This window comes from Protopterus annectens, chromosome 2.part1, assembly GCF_019279795.1.
Source record: "Protopterus annectens isolate FY-2018-M chromosome 2.part1, PAN1.0, whole genome shotgun sequence".
NCBI classification, from domain to species: Eukaryota; Metazoa; Chordata; order Ceratodontiformes; family Protopteridae; genus Protopterus; species Protopterus annectens.
Genome location: NC_056729.1, coordinates 500,061,082 through 500,082,898, shown reverse-complemented (window position 1 = coordinate 500,082,898; position 21,817 = coordinate 500,061,082). Strand labels below are relative to the sequence as shown.

General features: G+C 43.9%; 1 protein-coding gene across 1 annotated transcript in view; it reads left to right on the top strand.

Annotated features, from left to right (window-relative positions):
- The window catches only part of NSD2 (nuclear receptor binding SET domain protein 2), a 2,565,963-nt gene that overhangs the window by 1,190,407 nt on the left and 1,353,739 nt on the right, over positions 1-21,817 (top strand). The window contains exon 10 of the mRNA XM_044062294.1: positions 10,927-11,023. Within this exon, the coding sequence (XP_043918229.1) occupies positions 10,927-11,023 (97 nt within the window). The remainder of the gene's footprint in view (positions 1-10,926; positions 11,024-21,817) is intronic.

The window sequence follows — 21,817 nt, the reverse complement described above, 5'->3', positions numbered from 1 at the left end:
CCTGCCAGAAGGCGGAAACCCTTGCCTACTACTTCAAATCTCTCCTTTCTCTACCAGCCATCTCAGCCAGGGAATGTCTTGGGGTCCTGGGCCACATGGCCTCCTTGATTCCCATGCTTCCCTTGGCCAGACTGCATATGAAGAAATTCCAGTGGGTCTTCAGGAATTTGTTGGGCCAACACACACACATCCTCTGGATGTTAGACTCCTCTTTTCCCATGCTTGAAAAATGAACCGTCATGGAGGATCTCAAGCATTACCCTCAATCAAGTTGTACCCCTGCAGATCCCTCCTCTCACACAACACCTGTACTCCGATGCATCAAATCTGGGTTGGGGAGCCATCCTGCATAACAACAGTTAGAACATAGTTCAGGGGGAGTGGTCCACCCAGAGAAAGAGAGCACATCAACATAAAGAAACTGTGGGCCCTTCTCCAGGCACTGCAGGCCTTCCAAGAAATTCTGCTGCCAGGCACCTTGAAGGTAATCAGACAATTTGACTGTTCTGTGGTATGTTAACAAGCAGGGAGGGGCAAGGTCTTACCCATTCCACACCTTAGCATTTCAAATTTGGTCCCTAGCAATGAACCTTCATATACACCTGCAAGATGTATACATTCCCTCAGCAGAGAATGTGATGGCAGACACCCTCAGCAGAGCCTTAAGCACCCTTTCACGAATGGATGCTTCACAGGAAGCTGTTTTTGGATCTTATTCATAGGTTGGGTATTCCACAGACGGATCTATTTGCCGCCTCCTAGAACAGACAGATGCCCCTGTTTTGCACAAGAACTCTGCATCCACAGGTTTGGAAGGTGGACACCTTCTCTCTTTCATGGGAGGAGATGTTTCTTTATGCCTTTCCCCTTCACACTGATTAAAAAAGTCCTCCTGAAGATTCGGAGGGGCAAGTCAAAAATCCTATGACCCCCTTTTGGCCAAGACAGCCTTAGTTTTCTTTACTATTTCTGTTAGCCAAGGGCAATCACCACAGGTTACCTCATCGATTTAACCTACTCACACAAGACAAGGGATCCCTCTTATACCCTCAAGTGCTCAACCTCCGACTTTATGGGTGATAGTATTTTGATCCCTTTTAGACACCTGTATTCAGATGCTGTACTCAGTGTCGTGCAGTAGGCTGGGAAGCGTAGTACCAGGAGTTACTTATCTAAATGGAAAAGATTCTTCAGGTAGTGTCTCAAGAACAAACCGGACCCATTACTTGCTCCAGTACCTATGGTCCTTTATTTGTGTGAACTGCTACATTCAGGACTGACTTATTTTTCTGTAAAAGTACGTTTGTCAGCACTGTCCGTTTGTCTCCCTTTAGTACCCCCATTTGCATCCAGGCTAGAAGTAAAACTCTTTTTAAAAGAGGTCCTCCATATCAGACCTCATAAGAGCCTATTCCTCCATCCTGGGACCTTAAATTCATGCTGGAAAAACTCTGTGTGAAGTTCTATCTCGCCATTCATTCTTTACTGATGGGTTCGGAGCAGATTCCCTCTCCTCTGAGTTGGCCAGTTGCAAAGCACGAGGTCTTCAAATAGCTTGAGGCCAAGTCACCATCTCATGATGCACCTAGAGTTACCTCAGATCTAGTTTGCTGCTGTAATGGATCAGAAGTTCTGCATTAGCTCTGGCCAGTAAAACTGTTTTTCTACTTATTACTGATATTTACATATTTAGTCTAAATAGTTTAGATAGTTTTGTAAAGCTCTTACAGCTTTATAGTGTGTGACTGCTTTTTAGTCCTTTCCCTTAGTGTGTTTTAAAAATTTCCTAGTTGACCTCTTGTTTTAGGCCTAGTTTAAAACTTTTTTGCTAGTTAGTGTGCTTAGTCAGAGTGTTCTTTGTCACATTTTTTGCTAAAGTTTAGTGTGCAGTGCTTCTCTGTGTGTTCAGCCTTCAATTTTTCAGGAAAGGCTTAAATTTATAATTACCGTTATAGTTTTTGTAATTAATAGTAATTTTGTCTGACTTGGATATTTGTTAGGATATTTAAACAGTGTGTTATATCTTAGCAGCTATCTCCCTTTTTTGCATAGTCTGCTGATATTGTGTGTTTATACAGTTGTGGTGATAGTAAAAGATTTTCCTGTCACTTTTATTTTTACATTTGCATTTCTTCGTGCATGTGTGTGACTTAGCTTGATTTTATTAAGGCTTTTTGTGGCTAATTACTGTTAGAATTGTTTTTGTGAGAGTGTCATTTTTTCTCTAAGATTTCCAATGGCTGACCAAGACAAGCACCCTAAGTCTGGTTTTAAAAAGTGCCCAAAGTGTGGCCAAAAGATGGCTGTAACAGCCAGCCATGTAAATTGTGTATACTGTCTAGGAGCCCTACATTTACAAGACAGCTGTGCTATATGCCATTCCTTCTCCTCAAGCATCTTACAGGAAAGGAAGAGAAAGCTGATTGACAGAGGGTTGTTGATACCGTCATCTCAAGAAGCTTTGAGTGACCAAGATGGATCCAGCAAGTCCTCAAAGTCTTCTAAGACTTCAGACTCTAGGAAATCAAAGAAATCCTTTATTTCGGCTTCACTGCCATTGGAACCGGCAGTCTACTTTTCGGAGCCGGTCCCCAGTCTTGGAACTGGTGTCCAAAGCTCTTAAGAGTCCGTTACTGCAGTCGGTACCACCTTCGGTGCGCTCATCTCGGTCCTCTTTCAGGTCTGGATGTGGATCGTGTGGTGCAGAAGCTGTTATCAGCACCGGCCTTGGCAAAAATTTTATAAGCTTCGGCCCAAATGGCTTCAGAGCCAAAGACCCTTGCACCAGCTCAAACTGGTCCTCCTCCGAGCCATGTTGGTCCTTTGGAGCCGGAAGAGCCTGACCTCTTGATAGTGGAACCCTCTGAGCCGACACCTGCTCCAGTGTCTTCGGCTCCATGCACTCTTGACATCCTCAGTGCCGATCAAGGACTCCAGGAGCTGACACTCTTTGGTAGAGTCCGGGAAGGATAGTCAGACCGACTTGTTGGTTCTGACTCTGCCTCTCGGGGCTTCAGCTTGGATGAGCTCAGCTCTTACCTCTGGTTCAGAGCCCACTGTCCCGGTGCCGGGGGTATCGATGGTTTATTTGGATCCGTTGGTTCCCTCTCATCAGAGCAGAGGTGCTTTCGATGCCATGAGGAGCAGAGGTGCTTTCGATGCCATGAGGAGAGTCATGTCTCCTAAGACATCCTTGACCTCAGATCTGGCTTCCTCCTCCCCTAAAGCAACTGTCTGCTTCTGCTTCACACATCCTCACCAAACGTAGAGACCCAGAGCCTGAGGAAGGCCCATTGGGTGGCCCTTGCTCTTCCGAGATCTCACCAGAAGCTCCCACTGAGTTTTCCAGGAAGAGGTTGTGTAAGAACAAACATCTAAATTCCCCTCAGGAGTCTCTTAACATCTGATACTGACTTAGATGAGTCAGAAGAGTCCCCATGGTCCCCCTCTGAGTATCTCATTTGCTGAGATACTTGAAATCCTTAGGCAGAGGGGTGACTGGCAGTCCAAAAACCCTACTGAGGACGAGTCATTTCCCCTGAAGGCTTTCGGGTCTCAGCCCTCCACCTTTTGTCTCCCACCCTTCGATGAGCTGATGCAGCTGATCTCACTAAGGGCGTTGGAGTCTCCGGATGCTATGGAGCCTGTCCCTTGGAGGCCTAATAAGTTCATTTCTGCCCCCTTTGACAAATCATTTTTAACAGAAGGTGTTCCTGTTGATGCCATGGTGGTGGCAGCAGCCACCAAAAAGGAAATGTCTGATCATGGATAGATATGGGAAGCGCATGTTTAGTTCAGTGACCTTTGCTCTTCGTTCGCTCAACTATTTAGCCCATTTTACCAGGTTACAAAGAGATCTCATTAAGAAGCTAGGAGATGCTCTTCAGGGTAGAGTAGCTGCAGGAACTTCCGAGAAAGTTGCCGCCCAGCATGCTATCCTCAGTTCTATAGTAAACTCATCCATGCGCCTCATCTCATATGCAGCTGTTAGAAGGAGTAGGGCAGCGAGTACAGGAGTTGCTCTTAGGAGACACTCTTGGATGTGCTTGTGTTCCTTCGCAGAGCCCTTCAAGTCTTCCTTCGTGAATACACCCTTTGATGGATCGTCCCTTTTCGGGCCTAAAGTGAAGGAAACCTTAACCAGGTGTGAGCAGGATGGAAAGACTGTCTGTTATTGTGGTCCGTTTTTCCACCCCTACCTTACCCTAAGGGTCAAAGGGGAGGAAAAAATGTGGTTCCAGAAAGCCCAAGGAGCCTTTCAGGACACAAGTGGCAAACCCCCCTCCAGAGGCAGAGATGGGGGCAGTAATGGAAGACTCCGCCCTCGCGGCAGAGGGGGTGTGCAACACCAGGGTGACAGATAACTTCTCTGGGAAGCCCTACTAGCACTCCTGAAAGGAGGCCCAATTGTCCTGCTCTGGAGGCAGTCGGGGGTCACTTATCTTTGTGTCCAGATGCCTGGCACAAAATAATGAAAGAGAGCTGGGTATAAACTATCATTTCCAGAGGATAAGTCATCCCATTCGCCACACCCCCTCCACCCATAAGAAAAATCCCAGATGGTTCCACCCAGTTACAGGGAACAAGCAACAATAGAGGTCCAAACGTTGCTAACAGAGTCATCCAACCAATCCCAGCAGACCAGACAGGATCCAGAACTTACTCAAGATTCTTTTTGGTTCCAAAAGAGACTGGAGACCCATATTGGACCTTAGCAGACTGAACAAATATGTAAAGAAAGAAAAGTTCTGGATGGTCACGCTTCAGTCTACACTTCCCTTCTTAGAGAAAGACAGTTGGATGTGCTCGATCTCAAGGATGCGTACTACCACGTAAAAATATCCAGACCATCCAGGGATCATCTGCGCTTCTGTCTGGGAGCCAATCATTACCAGTTTCGAGCCCTGCCCTTTGGTCTCACTACAGCCCCCAGCTTGTTCACCAAATGCATGGCAGTGGTCACAGCTCACCTGAGGCATCTAGGATTCCAGGTGTTTCCATACCTAGATGATTGGCTCCTTATCTCCACCACCAGGCATCAACTCATTCAAGCCAGGGAGTCCACTCTGCAATCAACTGGGCATTACAATCAGTTCAGAAATCTGTCTTGTCGCTATTGCAGCATATCATTTTTATCGGGGCAGAGTTGGACACCACCGCCACCACACTAAGGCTTCCAGTCAGAAGTCTTTCTTCATCAGCATGTCAGCGTTCTGATAGCAAGACAGAGCACCAGCATCAGAACTTCTGAAATTAGGCATGATAGCAGCAGCAATTTTAGCCATACCACTAGGTCGTATGCACATGCGGATACTACAGTGGCTGTTGCTCACTCCTTGGTCTTACCAAGAGCATTCCATGTCTCGCACTGTAATCACAAATTCCTGCAAAAAGGATCTTCAGTTGGGTGGTTGACCTCATTTCATGTCACGATAGGGTGCCCATTTGTGCTACCCCCTCCAGCGGCCACAGTGACCACGGATGCTTCCATGAAAGGGTGGGGGCGGGGCATTTTCAGGGAAGACAGCCCAAGGCACATGGACTGATCAAGAGACGCATCTGCATATCATTGTCCTGGAGATGAGAGCAGTACTTTTGGCGTTGCAGTACTTTCAGGACGGTCTTCCTCTGGTTATTCAGATGGACAACATGTCGGTGGTCTGGTATTTGAACAAACAAGGAGGAACCAGGTCTTACCCCCTTTGTCGTGAGGCTCTGAGTATGGCAGTGGGCTGTTTCCACCCAGCGCGTTCTGTTGGTGATGCACATCCTGGGGAAATCCAACGTGATAGACAAGCTGAGCAGGGCAGTCTTGTTGCCCCACGAGTGGTGCCTCAAGAAAGAAATACTGGACAGGATATTCCGCGGGTGGGGCCAGCCTTTCTGCGACCTCTTTGCCAGTCACGTGAACACGAAAAGCAGACGCTACTTTGCCCTGATTCCCCCTCCAGGAGAGTCCCCAAGGGACACACTCATACACGATTGGTCTCCGGGTCTCCTCTTTGCATTTCCATCGATACCATTGATACCAAAGTTTCTACAGAAAGCAAAAACCCTGGGAAGGACCATCATTCTCCTAGCCCCTCATTGGCCTCGTCAGATTTGGTTCCCCTGCTTTCGACTTCATCTTTTGGAGGACCCTTGGATTTTGGACCCAGTTTCTGACCTCCTGACTCGCTCGTGGGAATTTCATCTTTCTGTGCCGTCCCTGATGCCAACAGCTTGGCTGCTCCAATTCCCATCAAAGCCAGGTTCCATAACCTCTCCAATGAGAAAACAAATACTCTTATCTTCTCATAAATCTTCTAGGAATTCATATCTTAGCAAATGGAAAAAATTTTCTATATGGGCCACTAAAAACAATATTGATCTTTACCAAGCCCCTATGGCCTCCATTTTAGTTATTGAATGATTTTTAACAAAGGAGCTGCAGCAGCAATAGTTCGTGTTCAAATTGCTGCCATTTCTTATTTTTATCTTTAATTTGAAGGATTGAATATCATGGTCTCACAAGTTATCCAAAGCCTTTCTCAAAGGGACTTTTCATATTAGACTACTTGTGAAATCTCCCTATTCTCCATGGAATCTAAATTTTATGCTTTCTCGCATAATTCTTCCGCCATTTGAACCAGCTTCCTTTTGTGACCTTAAATTTTTGTCATGGAAAGCCATCTTTTTAGTAGCTATTACTTCTGCCCGTAGAGCGTCAGAGCTTTAGGCTTTATCTATCAAGCCTCCTTATTTGATATGCCATGCTGACAGTCCCTCACTTGGAACAAACCCTTCTTGCCCAACGTTTACACTGAAACCAATCTCAAGCAGATTATTGATTTGCCAGTTTTCTTTCCCAACCATTTAAACAATTTAGAGTACATGCTGCACAAAGCTTGATGTTCACAGACAGCTCAGATTTTATTTGGATAGAACAAAAGATTTCAGAAAATCAGACCAGCTTTTTTTCATTTTCAGATTCCAGGATGGATAGAGCAGTGGCTAAAACAATTGTCTAAATTATCTGATTGCATCACCTTTGCTTAATCAGCTGCCAGCCTTTGCAGCATAAAGTTAAAGCTCAATCAACCAGAGCAGTTTCTACATAATCTGCTTTTTCTGCCAGACTTCCCATTAATAACATTTGCGCAGCAGCCATTTGTTCAAAACCCCATACCTTTATCACTCATTACCAAGTTGACAAGGCCTCCAGGGACAGGACCTCCTTTGGACCCACGGTCCTGAGAAATATATTCCCGTGAGGCACCCGAGATTGGTGCTTAGGATGCTACCCATCAGTAAAGAATGAATGGCGAGATTGAACAGCTTCACATAAAGAAGTTATGTACTTACCATAACGTTCCATGTGAGTTCATCTCGCCTTCATTCTTGCGTCCCTCCCTCCAACCCCCTCCTGGGCTGTTAAATGACTGAGATGCTGGATCCGTCCTGGTTGCTCAATCCTTCTATATCCTTTCTTGGGAGTGAACGAATGACACATGGTGGTATATGCAGCAAACAAGATCTGAGGTAACTCTAGGTGCATCATGAGATAGGGACTTGGCCTTGAGCTATTTGAAGACCTCGAGCTTTGCAGTTGGCCAGCTTGGAGCTGAGAGATCGGCTCCGAACCCATCAGTAAAGAATGAAGGCAAGGTGAACAACTCACATTGAATGTTATGGTAAGTACATAACTTCTTTTTACCTTCCTTTGAAAAAGCCCATTCAGCATCTCTTAAGTAATGTACTTGGAAAACAGTTTTGCTGGTGTCCCTTACCTCAGCCAGGAGGGTCTCTGAAATCCAAGCCCTTAAGTCCACTCCTCCATACCTTACCTTCCATAGAGATAGGGTCTCCCTCAGGACTAATCCTTCCTTCATGTCTAAGGTGGTTAATGAGCTCTCTTTGAATCAGACCAATAATCTACTTGTTTTTTTCCCTCAACTCTTCAGAAAGGACTTTGCATTCCCTGGATGTTAGTAGACAACTGAGGTATTATCTGGACAAGACCAAATACACTAGAAAGTCTGACCAACTTTTTGTCTCTTTTCACCCTATAGTCCCGGGCAAGGCAGTGTCAAAACAGACAATTGCCTCTTTGATTTCCAAGGCTCTCTCATTTTGCTATTCCTTTCATGGAAAAGAATTGAACTCAAATGTGGAAGTCCATTCTACCAGAGCAGCTGCCTCTTCAGCAGCTTTTTTCAGAGGCATTGACTACGCTTCCATTCTGGAAGCAGTCTCCTGGTCTTCTATACATACTTTCAGCAAGCATTACAAGTTAGAGTAGATTTCTAAAGCAAGAGCTGAGTTTGCCCAGTCAGCTTTTCAGGGTCTCATCGACTCTGTCTCACTACCTACCTCCCAGGCTCCTACCTAAAGCTTTGGTACTCACCCTGCTCTTATGAATACTGCAACATGAGAATAGAAGGACATAGAATAGTTTAAGAACTTAGCGTAACAATAGATGTTCTTCTCTTCCATGTTGCAGTAGTCAATCTCCCCCTCCTAACCCCTATTTTATTTGTTGGTTTTCTTTTGTGTGTATTCCTTAAAAGGTTATAACAGCTGCCATATATTTGTTCAGCTTGTCTACTTTCTTGACTGGTGGTATGTGTGGGCCTGGAAAGCTTCTTTTCTTCTAGCCTCCCAGGGGTAATGTGGTATGGGGCAGTCTGTTCTGAGTTGGGTATGTGCAGATGTCACGTATAGCCAACGTAGGTTTATGGCTCTGACATGCAATGTTGCACATACCCCTTATCCAAAGACTTTGGCATACTGGTCAGGTGTCTGGAGCTGCAGGCAGCAACCTCCCTGCGGTTATGAATACTGTGACATGGAAGAGAAGGACATTCATGGTTATGGTAAGTTCTTGCACAACTATTCTTACACATACACACACACTTTTACATGAGAATATTGCAGTGGATGCTTAGTATCTTAGCTCTACAAATCTTTAGCTGTTGAAGCCAGCTTAGCTGGTACATTTTTGTGTCTCCCTCCAGCACCAAGTACAGTAGCTACTTTGCCCTGGTTTATTAGTGGCCCTGGATATCTGTATGCCCACCGTTATCCACATCTCCAGATTTCTCCAGAACACATTGGCATGCCAAGGTACAGTAATACTGTGGCCCAGGCAAATCTAGTCGCTGTTGCTCAGGCATAACTTAAGTCCCCGTGGTTTCTAGATTCCCATTCATATTTTTCCATTTGTCCAGACAGCATCACCAAGGCTTGCAGAAACTCAAATTAACTTCTTAGTTTCTCCAGTTCCCAAGGTGGCCAATAACCCTTCCGTATCACAGAATGTAGTGTGCATTTTGTTAGCATTGCAAAAGCAATCCACAGGCAGGCTTTGCAAGTGCAAATTGAAATGGTTTTCCATGTGGCCTATAGGACATGGTTTGTACCCATTTTCTGTTCCTATTTCAGAAGCTTTTTTATTCCTTTCAAGTCTATGCACAGCTGGTTCTAGCTTTTCTACCATTAAGGTATGATTGGCTTCTGTTTCTAATTTTGCACAGTGGTGTTTAGAACCAAATTCTAGCATTGCATAAGTTCCGCAAGGCCTTTCTGAAAGGTATTTCCTTTTATACCCTCAATAAAAGAGAGTACCCCCCCCCCCCAAACACCTCCAGTTTTGTACAGGGAACTCTTAATGCCTTTTTTAGCCAGCCTCTTCCACAGACCCAAAATTTCTAATTTGGAAAACATTGTTTGGTTGCCATTACTTCTCTCAGAAAGATTTCAGAATTGCATGTTGTATTAACTGCTCCACTCTGCTTAATCTTTCATAAGGGCAGGGTTTCTCTGAGAACCAGTTCAGATAAGTCGGGTAACTTCAGATTTTGTCCCGACAGTCTGATTAGATGCAAGAATGTAATAAGATTTGGATGCATCAAGTAGAGCCACTGGAGTGATCCCCGAGGTGAACTTTACTTATCCACTCATCATGATTTTGAGTGAAGAGGGCAGAGCACCTCACTAGCCCTCTTCAAGTGAAATCTTGGTGAGTGGATGGGTAATAGAAAGTTCACCCAGGTGATCACTCCAGTGTCTGTACTTGATAGAGGTACTAGGAACTAATGACGGGTGGCACAATGCTAGGGTACTTCTGTAGGCTAGGCTTGTAAAGGCCCCACAGCCATTAGCCTAGTACACACCTATGAACACACACACACACAAAATATAATATGCTTACCTAATTCATCCGAAATGACAGCCCTCCTTCCATACCCAATCCAAATTGTCATTTCATTACATAAGACCTGGCAGACCAACCCAAAGCCCTTCTGCTTCCTTGTTCCTTTTTTATCTGAGGTTAATGAAGGCCCAGGGGACTTGTGGGAGGAAAGTTCTGAAGGAGCTTCAGGCAAGAAGCACTAGTAGTAGAAGGCCCGATCAGATTCAACAAGCTTCTCAGTACCCAGCAGCCACTGTGGGACTAGAAAGAAACTGATCCAGTGTTATAAGTATATGACTTCTGTATTTGTAACAAGAGCTATATCTAGGCTTATGAAATGTTTTTTGCGGCAGTAGGAGATTGTAGTCTTTGTAACATGTTTACTCGAGATTATTTTATAGGATTTGGTCATTGGTGTAGGAGTCCTTGAGCACCTTGTGACTTCAAGTTTGTGTGTTTTTCAGCATATGAAAACTGTCTTGGAAAATAAGGCAACGACATAATTCAGATTTAATCGTACTAAGTATAACTGATACAACTGTGGCATAGAACGAGATATCTAGATTTTGTAAATTAAGAAACACTTTTTTTCGAAATTGTACAGTAAAGCTATTGTCCTAAAAATTGTAGTTAGCCATTAGTAGCTGTCATGTGTACATAATGTACTGGTGTTAATGTTTTTTTGTATTGCTTCACTTTTTCTTTGCATGTTGCAGAACATTTGCAGTAAAATTGCTGTTTTGTTTGAACAGGTAGAATCCTCTAGTGGAAGACCAACAAGAACCAGATCCTTTGGGGATAAGGGATCTAAAGTCTCCCAGTTTGCTACACCGCAGAACAGCCAGTCAGGTAATGGTGTATAGATGGCTGGGATTGTTTCAGTACTTTAAATGGGAATTTATTTTATCTTAAGTGTTGCCACAGGAGAAAAGTAACCTTTCACCAGTCTTGTTTGATAGGAGAAAAAAAACTTCAGGTGTTTGGAAGTGGAGGTAAACAGGAGAGGAATTTTAAGCAAAAATGTTTTCAGGAGTGATACATGATTTTTAATTCCGTGTCTGGTGTCTCTGTCCACTTCAGCATTTGAGTATATCAAATTTGAAGCAAGCAACTTTTAGATGTTTGGATCCAAGGCTCAAGCTCCTCTTCCCACCAGTAATCCTGTTAGCCATGCTAATTCCTCAAATCTTTGCAACTCATTCTAGTCTGAAAAGAGCTCTTCTCCACTGTGGGAATCTGCATCTTCCCCCTCTGTTCTCCCTAAGGCAAGAGAACCTTAGAGGAGTCTAAAGGAGACAAGCCAAAGGAAGATAAGGATAGAGAGGTAGAAAGAAAAAACAAAGGTATAGACAGAGCTAGGGAGAAGAAATTGAGGAAAGGTCTCTAGACCCTGTGGGAGCTAGGAGTCCAGTCTCCAAAATGTTCTTGCTGTCTGACTCTTTCCTCTGGAGCTTTTTTGGATCTGGTCTCCTATCATTACTCATTGAACTTGGGTTCTCCCTGTAGCCTACCATCCGTCTGTTCTGATTTCCTGACTTACAAGAGAGGTTCTTCACAGGTCCTCCAGGGCACCTTTGACAGCTTCCTTGCTCAAGTTGGTATTGTCTAGAAGTTTGCCTGAAGCAGATGTGAGGGGATGATGTAGAAGCTTCTGAGGACCCTGCTTCAGATGAAGATGGATCTTTCTTGCACCTTGTGATGATGTGAGGTATTGCTTGCTATGCCGGGAGAAGTAAAGCAGTGGATGTGTAACAGATGCCAGCCTAGTTAGCTGGAGTTTTGTCATTTGTATATCAAACTGATTTGTACAGGTGCTTGTGTGTTGAAAATGTATTTGTAAAGCTGCTTGTGTTAAAAATGTACCAACAGTGGGTCTTGCTGGACAGAAAAGAAGTACAACTGTGTCTCAGACTGTATTGTAACTGTTGAATATATTGTAACAGAGGATTCTGTAAGAGAAGAATTTAATCTCAGTCAAGCAAACTTTGAAAAATAGTTTGAAATTAAATTACTTGGTTTAGGCCGTAAAGCAGGGTTGTCAAATTCATTTACCCCAGCAGGCCACATTTCATCAGAGTATACAGTACGCGGGTCAGGTAATTATCAAATTGAGACCACTTAATAGGGGAGTAATGTAATGATGATGATAGCAGTAATAAAGAGCAATGATGATAATAAGTAAAGGTCAATTTAGTCAAGAAAATCAAGCTATTTACCTTAATTCCTGGTAATACTGGTCCCAGAAACTTTGGCACCTCTTGGCCTGCATCAGTGTTTGGCACTAAGGATTGAGCAGTGGCTACCATCACTGCTGAGTTGAAATGTTCATCGGTAAGTTGAGAACCAAGTCGAGACTTGTTCAAGTCCATTACAGAAGAGGTTTTCAGAGACATGAGTACTGCCAAACATTGACCGTCTTTATGGCCAGACATTTAATTGGGGATATCTTGGCCCAACATATACTGATAAAATGTGCCAGTATCAACACTTAAATTTATCCTTCAACTCTGAATTACATTGGAGCTCAATTAGTTCTAACAAACTGTTCTGGTACCTCATCAGCGCTAACAGAGAAAGAGTTATGGAAAATAGAAAAATCCTTCTCAAGGTTTTTAAAGTCTGCAAATCTTTCTCCGAACTCACTAATTTGGAAGTCTTGGTGCAGTACTTTCTGGTGTTAGCACCATGAAACTCAAGTGCATCTTGCAGGGACTTGAGTGGGGAAAGTGTGCAGTATTACTTACTGCTAGTTGGCGTTTAATAATTTTAAGTTTCAACTGAAAGGTACTGGTAGTCATATAAATCTGTCACCAATTTATTGCAACCTTTGCAGCATTATATTCAGGTGATGCAACGGTTCTGTTAAATCTACCATGAATACTAGATATTGAACCCATTCATCATCTTTCAGTTCCTGCACATCTCTTTCTTTCTCATGCATAAACCTCTGTATTTCACTTATTAATTCATAAGTGATTCAACACAACTCTGCTTAAACAATGAACATCAGTGTGGTGTGGCAGACCGTGAGTGTGACTTTTCTCCAATAACTGAACTGTGGTTCAGACCTCACGCGCATATGAAGTTCACTGTCTTTAACATCCATAACATGACCTGTCTTTAATGTTTTAATACAAATCATTTCTCTGTGAATCTTTAATGTTTTAATACAAATCATTTCTCTGTGAATTATGCAATGGATACTGTGAATTTGATGGTGTTAGTTCATGGCTAGCAGCTTTTCCTTTAATTTGTTGCCACACCAGCTTTTCTACCAACCTTTTGAGATGTTCCATCTGTAGCCAGGCTCAGTTTTTGTCCAGTCTACACTTATTTTAAATAGTGCACCTACCAAACTCACAAATGTCATTCTCCATTGCTCCCTTCATTGGTACCAGTTCCACAAGTTCTTCATTTACCTGCATATCGTCATTTACACTATATATATATATATATATATATATATATATATATATATATATAAGACTTTCAAGCTGTGCTGTGTCATTTACATATGTACTTCCATCAGTTGCTATTGAAATTACTACAAATTTAGCAACCTTTTATAAATCCCCTCTCCGAAAAAGGCTTTGACAGCTATTTCTTGTGCAGTTTTATAACTTGCCCGAGCTACAACTTTACTAGCTTGGTGAACATGTTTAAACAGTGACTGCTGCTTTCTGAGTGACTGTTCTAACTCCTTAACTTTTTCTTCATGCATATTTCCACTATAGTCATCATACTTTGAAGCATGAATTCTTGTGTAATGCCTGCAAATGTTATATTCCTTTGCCACAGCTATGTTTTGCTTACAAATCAAACCAAGTTGGTTTTCCATTCACTTCAGCAAAAAAGTACAAGGTTTTCCACTTTTCCTGCACCACGCTTTATTCTTCAGTAACTGTTTTTTTCTAACACTTCAACTGGCAAAGCAAGACTACTGCTCAGACAGATTACTCCGTGACATCTACCCAAAACAGTAACCGAAACATGCTGCAATTCAGTCAGAAGTACAGGACTAGCCACTGCATTGACTACAAATACCCGCTTGTTTGTTAAAACAAGTCTACATTTTAATTTGTGGAATGTCTTTTAACTACCCACACCAGTGACTTTGTGGACACTGATTTGTTGCATTCACTGCCTGGCATGGGCCTTTAGCCCCCCCCCCCCAAAAAAAAATAAATAAAAAAAACAGGATTGACTGTAACTCAATGATTTGTGAGAAAACTACATGTTTAATGAAGCAGAGACCAAAATATCAGGCAAACACCTGGATATTCTGTGAAATTCCAGACAGGTGCGAAGTATGTTTAGGATAGGGACGACATTGATTAGACTGTGTGGGTGAGTGAGCGATCAGAGTGAGTGAATGCATGTATGAATGCTGCAGAGACTGTGGGCGAACGATCGGAGTGAGTGAATGCATGTATGAATGCTGAAGAGATTGTATGGGTGAGCAGTTGCAGTGATTGATTACATGTATTCATAGACTGATGGCTTGAAATGTTGACAGGATGAGTGTGTGATGAGTTGTGGTTTCATGTGATGCTCGGTTGGTGGTCCTGCTATGTACGGGAGAGCAGGTAAACTCTGGGACTGGAGTGGTGGGTGAGCTGTGGGCTGCATGTGGGAATGTTATGGGCCGTGTATTTGACTCCCCTGCCATAAAGATTGCATCTCACAGATGTTCTTTGTGTTTCACTGTTGCAGTCATTACATTTGGGTAATCTGCTGGCAGGTTGCCCTCAGTCGCCCTGAATAAAAAAGTCTTGGGTCCTGCGTTGGTTGCTCTCTCTTCTTCCGTGACGTCAGGTCGTCAGGGGTATAAAACATGCAGCCGACACCAATTTAATGTGTCTTTCTTGCCGCGCGGAGCCCGAAGCAGAAGCAGTTCGCAAGTGCCGGTCGGCAGACTCCTGAAATTTTCGTTTTCGAGTTTCAGAACCAAAGTCTTCAAACTAAAGCCAAGTACCCAGTTGGGGATACTTTTTCTTGCTCCTTACCAAGGTCGGTAAAAGTTAATTGTGTTACTTGTGGGAAGCAAATACTTCATAGGGATTTTCATTTGTACTGTATTCCTTGCCTAGGCCCTGATCACAATGTGCCTTGCTGTCAGTTTTGTGCTAAATTTAACCAGTGCACTATTAATCAGCGGTATATTTTTGCTTCTAAATATTTTGGTTCAAGATTTAACTATCCTGAAATGTCGTCTATTAGCAATCCGACTACCGGAGTTCACAAAAAATGCAAGGAAAAAGACAGAGACCGTTGAGGTCCAAAACCAATGACGAAGCTTCTCCTAAGCCAGTCGCTGGTACCCAGTGAGTCGCTTTCGCAGTCCCTGATGCCCGCTACTTTTGAGTCGCAGGCCTCTACCAAAACCCATTCAGAGACCGGAATGCCGTGAGATTCTGAAAGTATTGAACCCGTGCATGTCTCTCCCTTGTATGGGTCTGGAGCTGCTGAGCAGGCACCAGCTTCTGAGGGTGTTTTCAGGCCTCAACATTTGTATGTTAAACCGACGCTATCATCAAAAACAAGGCCAAAACCAGCTTCTATGTCTAAAAAACCGACGCATGAGCCACATGCTCAGGCCCCTATGCCTAAAAAACAAATGATCAAAATTTAATTACCTTGATCAGGGGTTCCCAACTCCCCCATGCTAAGAGGCCTAGGCAAGGCACTGATTATGAATCTTCAGATCAGGTTTCCATTTCTCCTGATTCCTCTTCTGATCAGGAATTTTCTATTCCACCTTATGAGGACTCTAATGCAGAGGAATCCATCCCTTCTGCCTCTCCTCCTGAGTATTACTCTTTTGGAGAGACTTTGCATACTTTAAGGGAACATTTTCACTGAGAGAGTCAGTACTTCTCAGAATCTAAAGGCTTAGGGATTTTTTTTCTTCCTCAGCATAGGCCTTTGGCAATACCTCCTGTATTAGACATTGTTGACGTGTTCTCAGAATCAAGCATGGCTCCTGATTCCCTGCCTCCAGCTCCTAGTAAGCCAGACAGATATTACAGATTTCCTGACTATCACAAGTTTCTTTTCAAAAATCCTGCTGCTGACCCTGAACCTATTTCTCAGGGTCCCACGGGGGTGTTAAGGCTTCTACAGCCAAAAATCCTGCCCCTTCTTATAGAGATTCCAGGGTGCTGGATAGATGGGGAAAGAAGGTTTATACATCTGCAACCTTGGCAATCAGGACTTTTAAACTGCCAGTTTCGTATGCTTAAATATTAACAGCATGTTATGGGCTTACTGAAACAGAAAATGATGTTGATTTCTGATTGTGTGGAAAATAGAGTTGCAGGATTTATTGCATTCAGCAGAACAGGTTGGAAAGCATACTTTGCAATGTGGTTTTGATTCCTTGGAGGTCTCTTGCAGGGCCGCCATAACTGGATCTGTGATAAGGCATGCCTGGCTCAAGAAGCAAAATCTGCCAGATCATGTTAAAGCTAAATTGTTGGATGCCCCTTTACAGCAGGATAGTCTGTTTGGTAATAAGGCAGAAGAGGTTTTAAAAAAAATGGAAGACGAAGCGAAATCTATGCAAATTGTAAAAGATTTCTTGCAAGTACAGCCACCCAGGTTCAGTAGACACTGGCCTACTAAGAATTGATCCTTTCCTGTGTCCAACAGAGCCACTCTGGGCAAACCCAGATGCTCCAAAGGCTCCAGATATCAATCACAGGGATCTTACAGGTCAAAGCAATGGGGTGCCTCCACCTCCAAATCAGGAGGTAACAAAGCACAACCCTACAGTAAACAGTTTCAATGACTTTCTTCTGCTATCTCCAAACACTTATCTTTTTGGCAGCCCCCTTGGGGGGAAAACTAGCACTTAATGCTCAAAATTGGCATTTAATTACCCAGGACAAGTGGGTATTAAACATAGTATCTCAGGGGTACAGATTTCATTTCCACAGGTTGCCAATTCCAAACGGATGGCCAGATCTGCCACCAAACCAGTGGGCTCAGGCCCAGAAACAAGTCATGTTTCCCTCATGGATATGGGGGCTATTCAGCCAGTGCCAGAAAAGGAAAAAGGGCAAGGATTTTATTCAAGGCTTTTCCTGGTACCCAGAAAAGACAAATCATGGCATCCAACTCTGGACTTTATCAATTCTAAATACGTTCCTGGACATTCCAAAATTCAAAATGCCAGAAAAGGAAAAAGGGCAAGGATTTTATTCAAGGCTTTTCCTGGTACCCAGAAAAGACAAATCATGGCATCCAACTCTGGACTTTATCAATTCTAAATACGTTCCTGGACATTCCAAAATTCAAAATGCTGACTTTACAACAGCTACTGCCTGTGCTAGGCAAGAATGCCTGGTTGGTAACTCTAGACTTAAAAGGCATACCTGCATATCCCAATAAGGGAATCTTGCAGAAGATACCTCCGCTTCAAAGCAGGCGTTTTGCATTACTAATTCTCTGCACTGTACTTTTGCTCATCTACTGTGCCCAGGGTCTTTACAAAAGTGCCTGCCACCAGTAATTGCATTTTGCAGGCAAAGAAACATTCAAATTTATCCTTACCTAGACTATTCTCATTCAGACAGAGGACAAGGACACTCCAACATCTGGCGTTTATAAAAAGGCTTCTAGCATGCCTAGGGTACACCATAAACGAAAAGAAATTGCAACTGGTACCCTCAAATAATTACATTCCTGGGTGCAAGCTTGAATTCAACTGCCCAGATGGCTTACCTCATGCCAGACAAACTAATTCAGTTGACAACATACTTCAAACAAGTGGCAACAAAAACCCAGCTATCTGCAAGACAAATTCTGCAGGCTTTGGGGTTCTTGGCATCCTGCACTCTACTAATCCCATATGAGAGACTGCATAAGAGGAAACTTCAGTGATATCTAAAAAGCTTATGGAGTCAACATTGTCACAGCTTGAAAACAATGATTCCTCTCATTCCCTGCCTGCAAAAGGAGTTTCTTTGGTGGGCAGAGGCATGTCACCAAAACCAGGGACAGTCATTCACACTACCCCCTGCCACCAAAACCTTGACTACAGATGCATCAGACTATGCTTGGGGGGGCCCACCTGGCAGGTAGATGCATTCAGGGCAAATGGACCTCAAACCAAATGCATCTACATATCAACCAGAAAGAAATGCTAGCTGTTCAGAATGCTCTGACAGCCTTCAAGGACTTCCTTCATCCAGGACAACTACTGATAGACTGGCAACAACACCACAGTTATGTGGTACATAAACAAGCAGGGGGGTATCCACTCCTACCCCCTTTGCAGACTAGCCATGGCCTTGTGGAACACAGCCTTGACTTAACAAATACATCTTCAAGCACAATTCCTGCCAGGAAAGCAGAATACTCTGGCAGACTAAGCAGAAATCTTATGGACCCGCACAAATGGAAACTGGATCCTCAAATCTTCAGCATGTTAACACAAAAATGGTGGAGCCCAGACATAGATCTATTTGCCTCTCCCCAAAACTGTCAGACAAATTCTGCACAAGAACTCATCACAAAAAAGCATGGAAAGTGGATGCTCTATCCTTCAGCTGGAAAAACCTATCAGTCTGTGTGTTTCCCCCTCTGCTTCTACTTTTTAAGGTCTTACTAAAAGTCTGACAGGAAAAAACAAAAATGATTATAATTGCTCTGGACTGGCTTCGCCAACACTGGTACCCGCTTCTAAGGAATATGTCACACCTTCCTCCGTGGTACCTGCCTCAAACACCTCACCTATTGTCTCAGCAGAACTATCAAATTCTGCGCACACTGCTACAAACTGTGAATCTTGCAGCATGGCTAATCAACTAATTTCACCAACCACATCTCTCAGTAAACCTGTGATGGATGTAATTTTGGAGGCCAGAAGGCCTAGTACTAGAAAATCTTATGCTGATAAATGGAAGAGATTCTGTGCTTTGAACCAAGCACAAGGAATAGACACAGCAAAGCCCAGTATTCCTCAGATTTTGCAATACTTAACTCAGATGCTTCACAAGGGCCTATCTTTTTCTTGTATAAAAATACACACCTCTGCCATCTTGGCTCATTAAAACACAGCCCCACCCCTCTTTTCTCATCTCCTGCTAAAACAGTACCTCAGAGGGGCCAAAAATTTAAGGCCTCCCAGAAGAGTGCCAACTCCTGCATGGGACCTCAATTTTGTGCTGGAAAAACTCACCCTACCTCCATTTGAACCAGCAGCTACTGCAAATATAAAATTTCTTTCTTGGAAGACCGCCTTTCTTTTGGCAGTCACTTCAGCTAGAAGGGGTTCAGAACTACAGGCTCTCATGGCAGTGGAGCCTTTTATTATATTTTACCCAGACAGGGTGGCCCTCAGGACCAGTCCTTTTATGCCTAAGGTGGCATCCAGTGTGGCTCTTAATCAGACCATTCACCTGCCAACTTATCCGCAGAACAAGGGGGAGCGGATTCTGCATTCATTGGATGTACACAGACAACTAAGATTCTACTTAAACAGGGCAAAATCTCTAAGAAAGTCTGAGCAACTACTAGTGGCATTTGCTGCAGGATCAGAGTGGAAGGCTATATCAAAGCAGACTATTTCTAAATGGATAAGCCATTGCATTCGTTTCTGCTGCTTGCACCAAGGTAAACTTGTGCCCAAGGGGATCAGATCCCATTCCACCAGGGCTGCCTCTACTTCAGCAGGTTTTCTCAGAGGGGTCCCTACCAGAGACATTCTAGAAGCTGTTACTTGGAGCTCAGTTCATACGTTCACAAAGCATTACTATTTACCTCTTTTCTAAATCTAGGGCAGGCTTTGCCACTGCAGTCCTGCAGGGCCTTATAGCTGCTCCTAATGCTGTTTAGATGTCCTTCAAGGATGCATCTGCAGTCCTAACATATGGGTTGTCCTGCCTCAGGCAGCCCTTCGGTCGGCCGGATTCCAAAGTCTGGGTCTGGCCTCGGCTGATGTCGCACTTCACCCGACGTCATAGCTGCTGTGGTATAAAGGCATCAGCCGACGCCATTTTCCTCAGTCTTTCTTGCCGCGCGGTGCCCGAAGCAGAAGCTGTTCAAGTGCTGGTCGGTCAGATCCAGAGATTTCTACTACCGAAGACTTCTAAAAAGCTAAGTACCCCGTCGGGGACTCTTTCTTGCCTCAGCCGATGTCAGACAAAGTAAATAATTGTTTAACTTGTGGGAATCAAATACCTCATAAGGATTTCCACTCTTACTGCCTTCCTTGTTTAGGCCCGAACCACGACGTATCAGCTTGTTTAGCCTGTGCTTCCTTCAACCGACGGACGCTTAGACGTCGGTCGGAGTTTGCAGAGGAGTTTTTTGGTCCCGCTTTTGCATACAAAATGCCGTCGGAGACTCCGACTACACAATTAGCTAAAAAGCGCAAGGAAAAGGACTGACACTCGCGGTCCGCGGTTTCGGCTGAAACCACGGTTAGGCCAACCGCGAGTGTCTCTGTTTCGGCTGAAACAGAGTCCTCGGTTCTTCCTTTGGCCGAAAGCATGCCTCCGATAGCCGAGACCTCACAGAGCATGGCTGAATCTGCTACTGAAATTACCCCTACAGAAGCAGGCACCTAGGATTTGTCAGATACTATTCCTTTAGACATATCTACCCCTGCAAGTGGGGCTGCTTAGACCCCCTGCATCTGTCTATCAAGGCTTTTTCCAGGGCTAAAGCAGCTAAATCTTCTAAGGCCTTACCTGCTAAAACTCCCTCACACAGGCCTACCTCTAGTTCCCAAATGCTCAGCCTGGCTGAGGATCTCATTTCTTTGATCAGGGGATCCCAACCTCACCCAGACAGGGCCTCTCAACCCCCTCCAATAGTTTCTACAGACTATTCCTCGGATGACTCAGATATTTCAGACCCTCATGAAGGCCCATATTCTCCTTATGAGGATTCTGATGCAGAAGACTCCATTCCTTCTGCTTCTCCTCCTGAAGAATTTTCTTTTGGGGAAACCTTACATGCTATGAGGGAACACTTTCAATGGCAGGGCCAGGATTTTTCAGATTCAAGGAAAAGGCTAAGGACCTTTTTACACTTACCACAGCATAGGCCTTTAGCCATTCCTCCAGTACTAACAGTTGTTGATGATGCATGTAATGATGCCTGTACTGCCCCTGATTCTCTTCCTCCGGCCCCTGCCAAGCCTGACAGATATTACAGGGTCCCGGACACACACTACCATTTGTATAAGGCTCCTGTTGCAGATCCTGAAACCATTTCACAGGGCCCTAAAGCTGTGGCAGCTGCCTCTGCCAAAACCCTCTCCCCTCTGGAAGGGAATCTAGAGCATTAGAGAGATGGGGTAAAAAGGTTTATACTTCTGCTACTCTTTCGGCCAGGGCCTTAAACTGTCAATTTCACATGATTCAGTACCAGGAATTTTTGTTAGACCAGCTAAATAAAAAAACTGTCCTCTCCTGAACCTATAGACCGCAAGTCCCTTCAGGATTTGGTACATAACTCTCAGCAGGTCAGTAACCATTTCTTAAAATGTGGCTATGATGCACTGGAGGCTTCCTTTAGATCAGCTATGACTGGAACAGTGATTCGAAGGCATGCCTGGTTAAAAGAACAATCCTTACCAGACCATGTTAAGTCAAAACTCCTAGATGCTCCTATGGAGAAACAAAGTTTGTT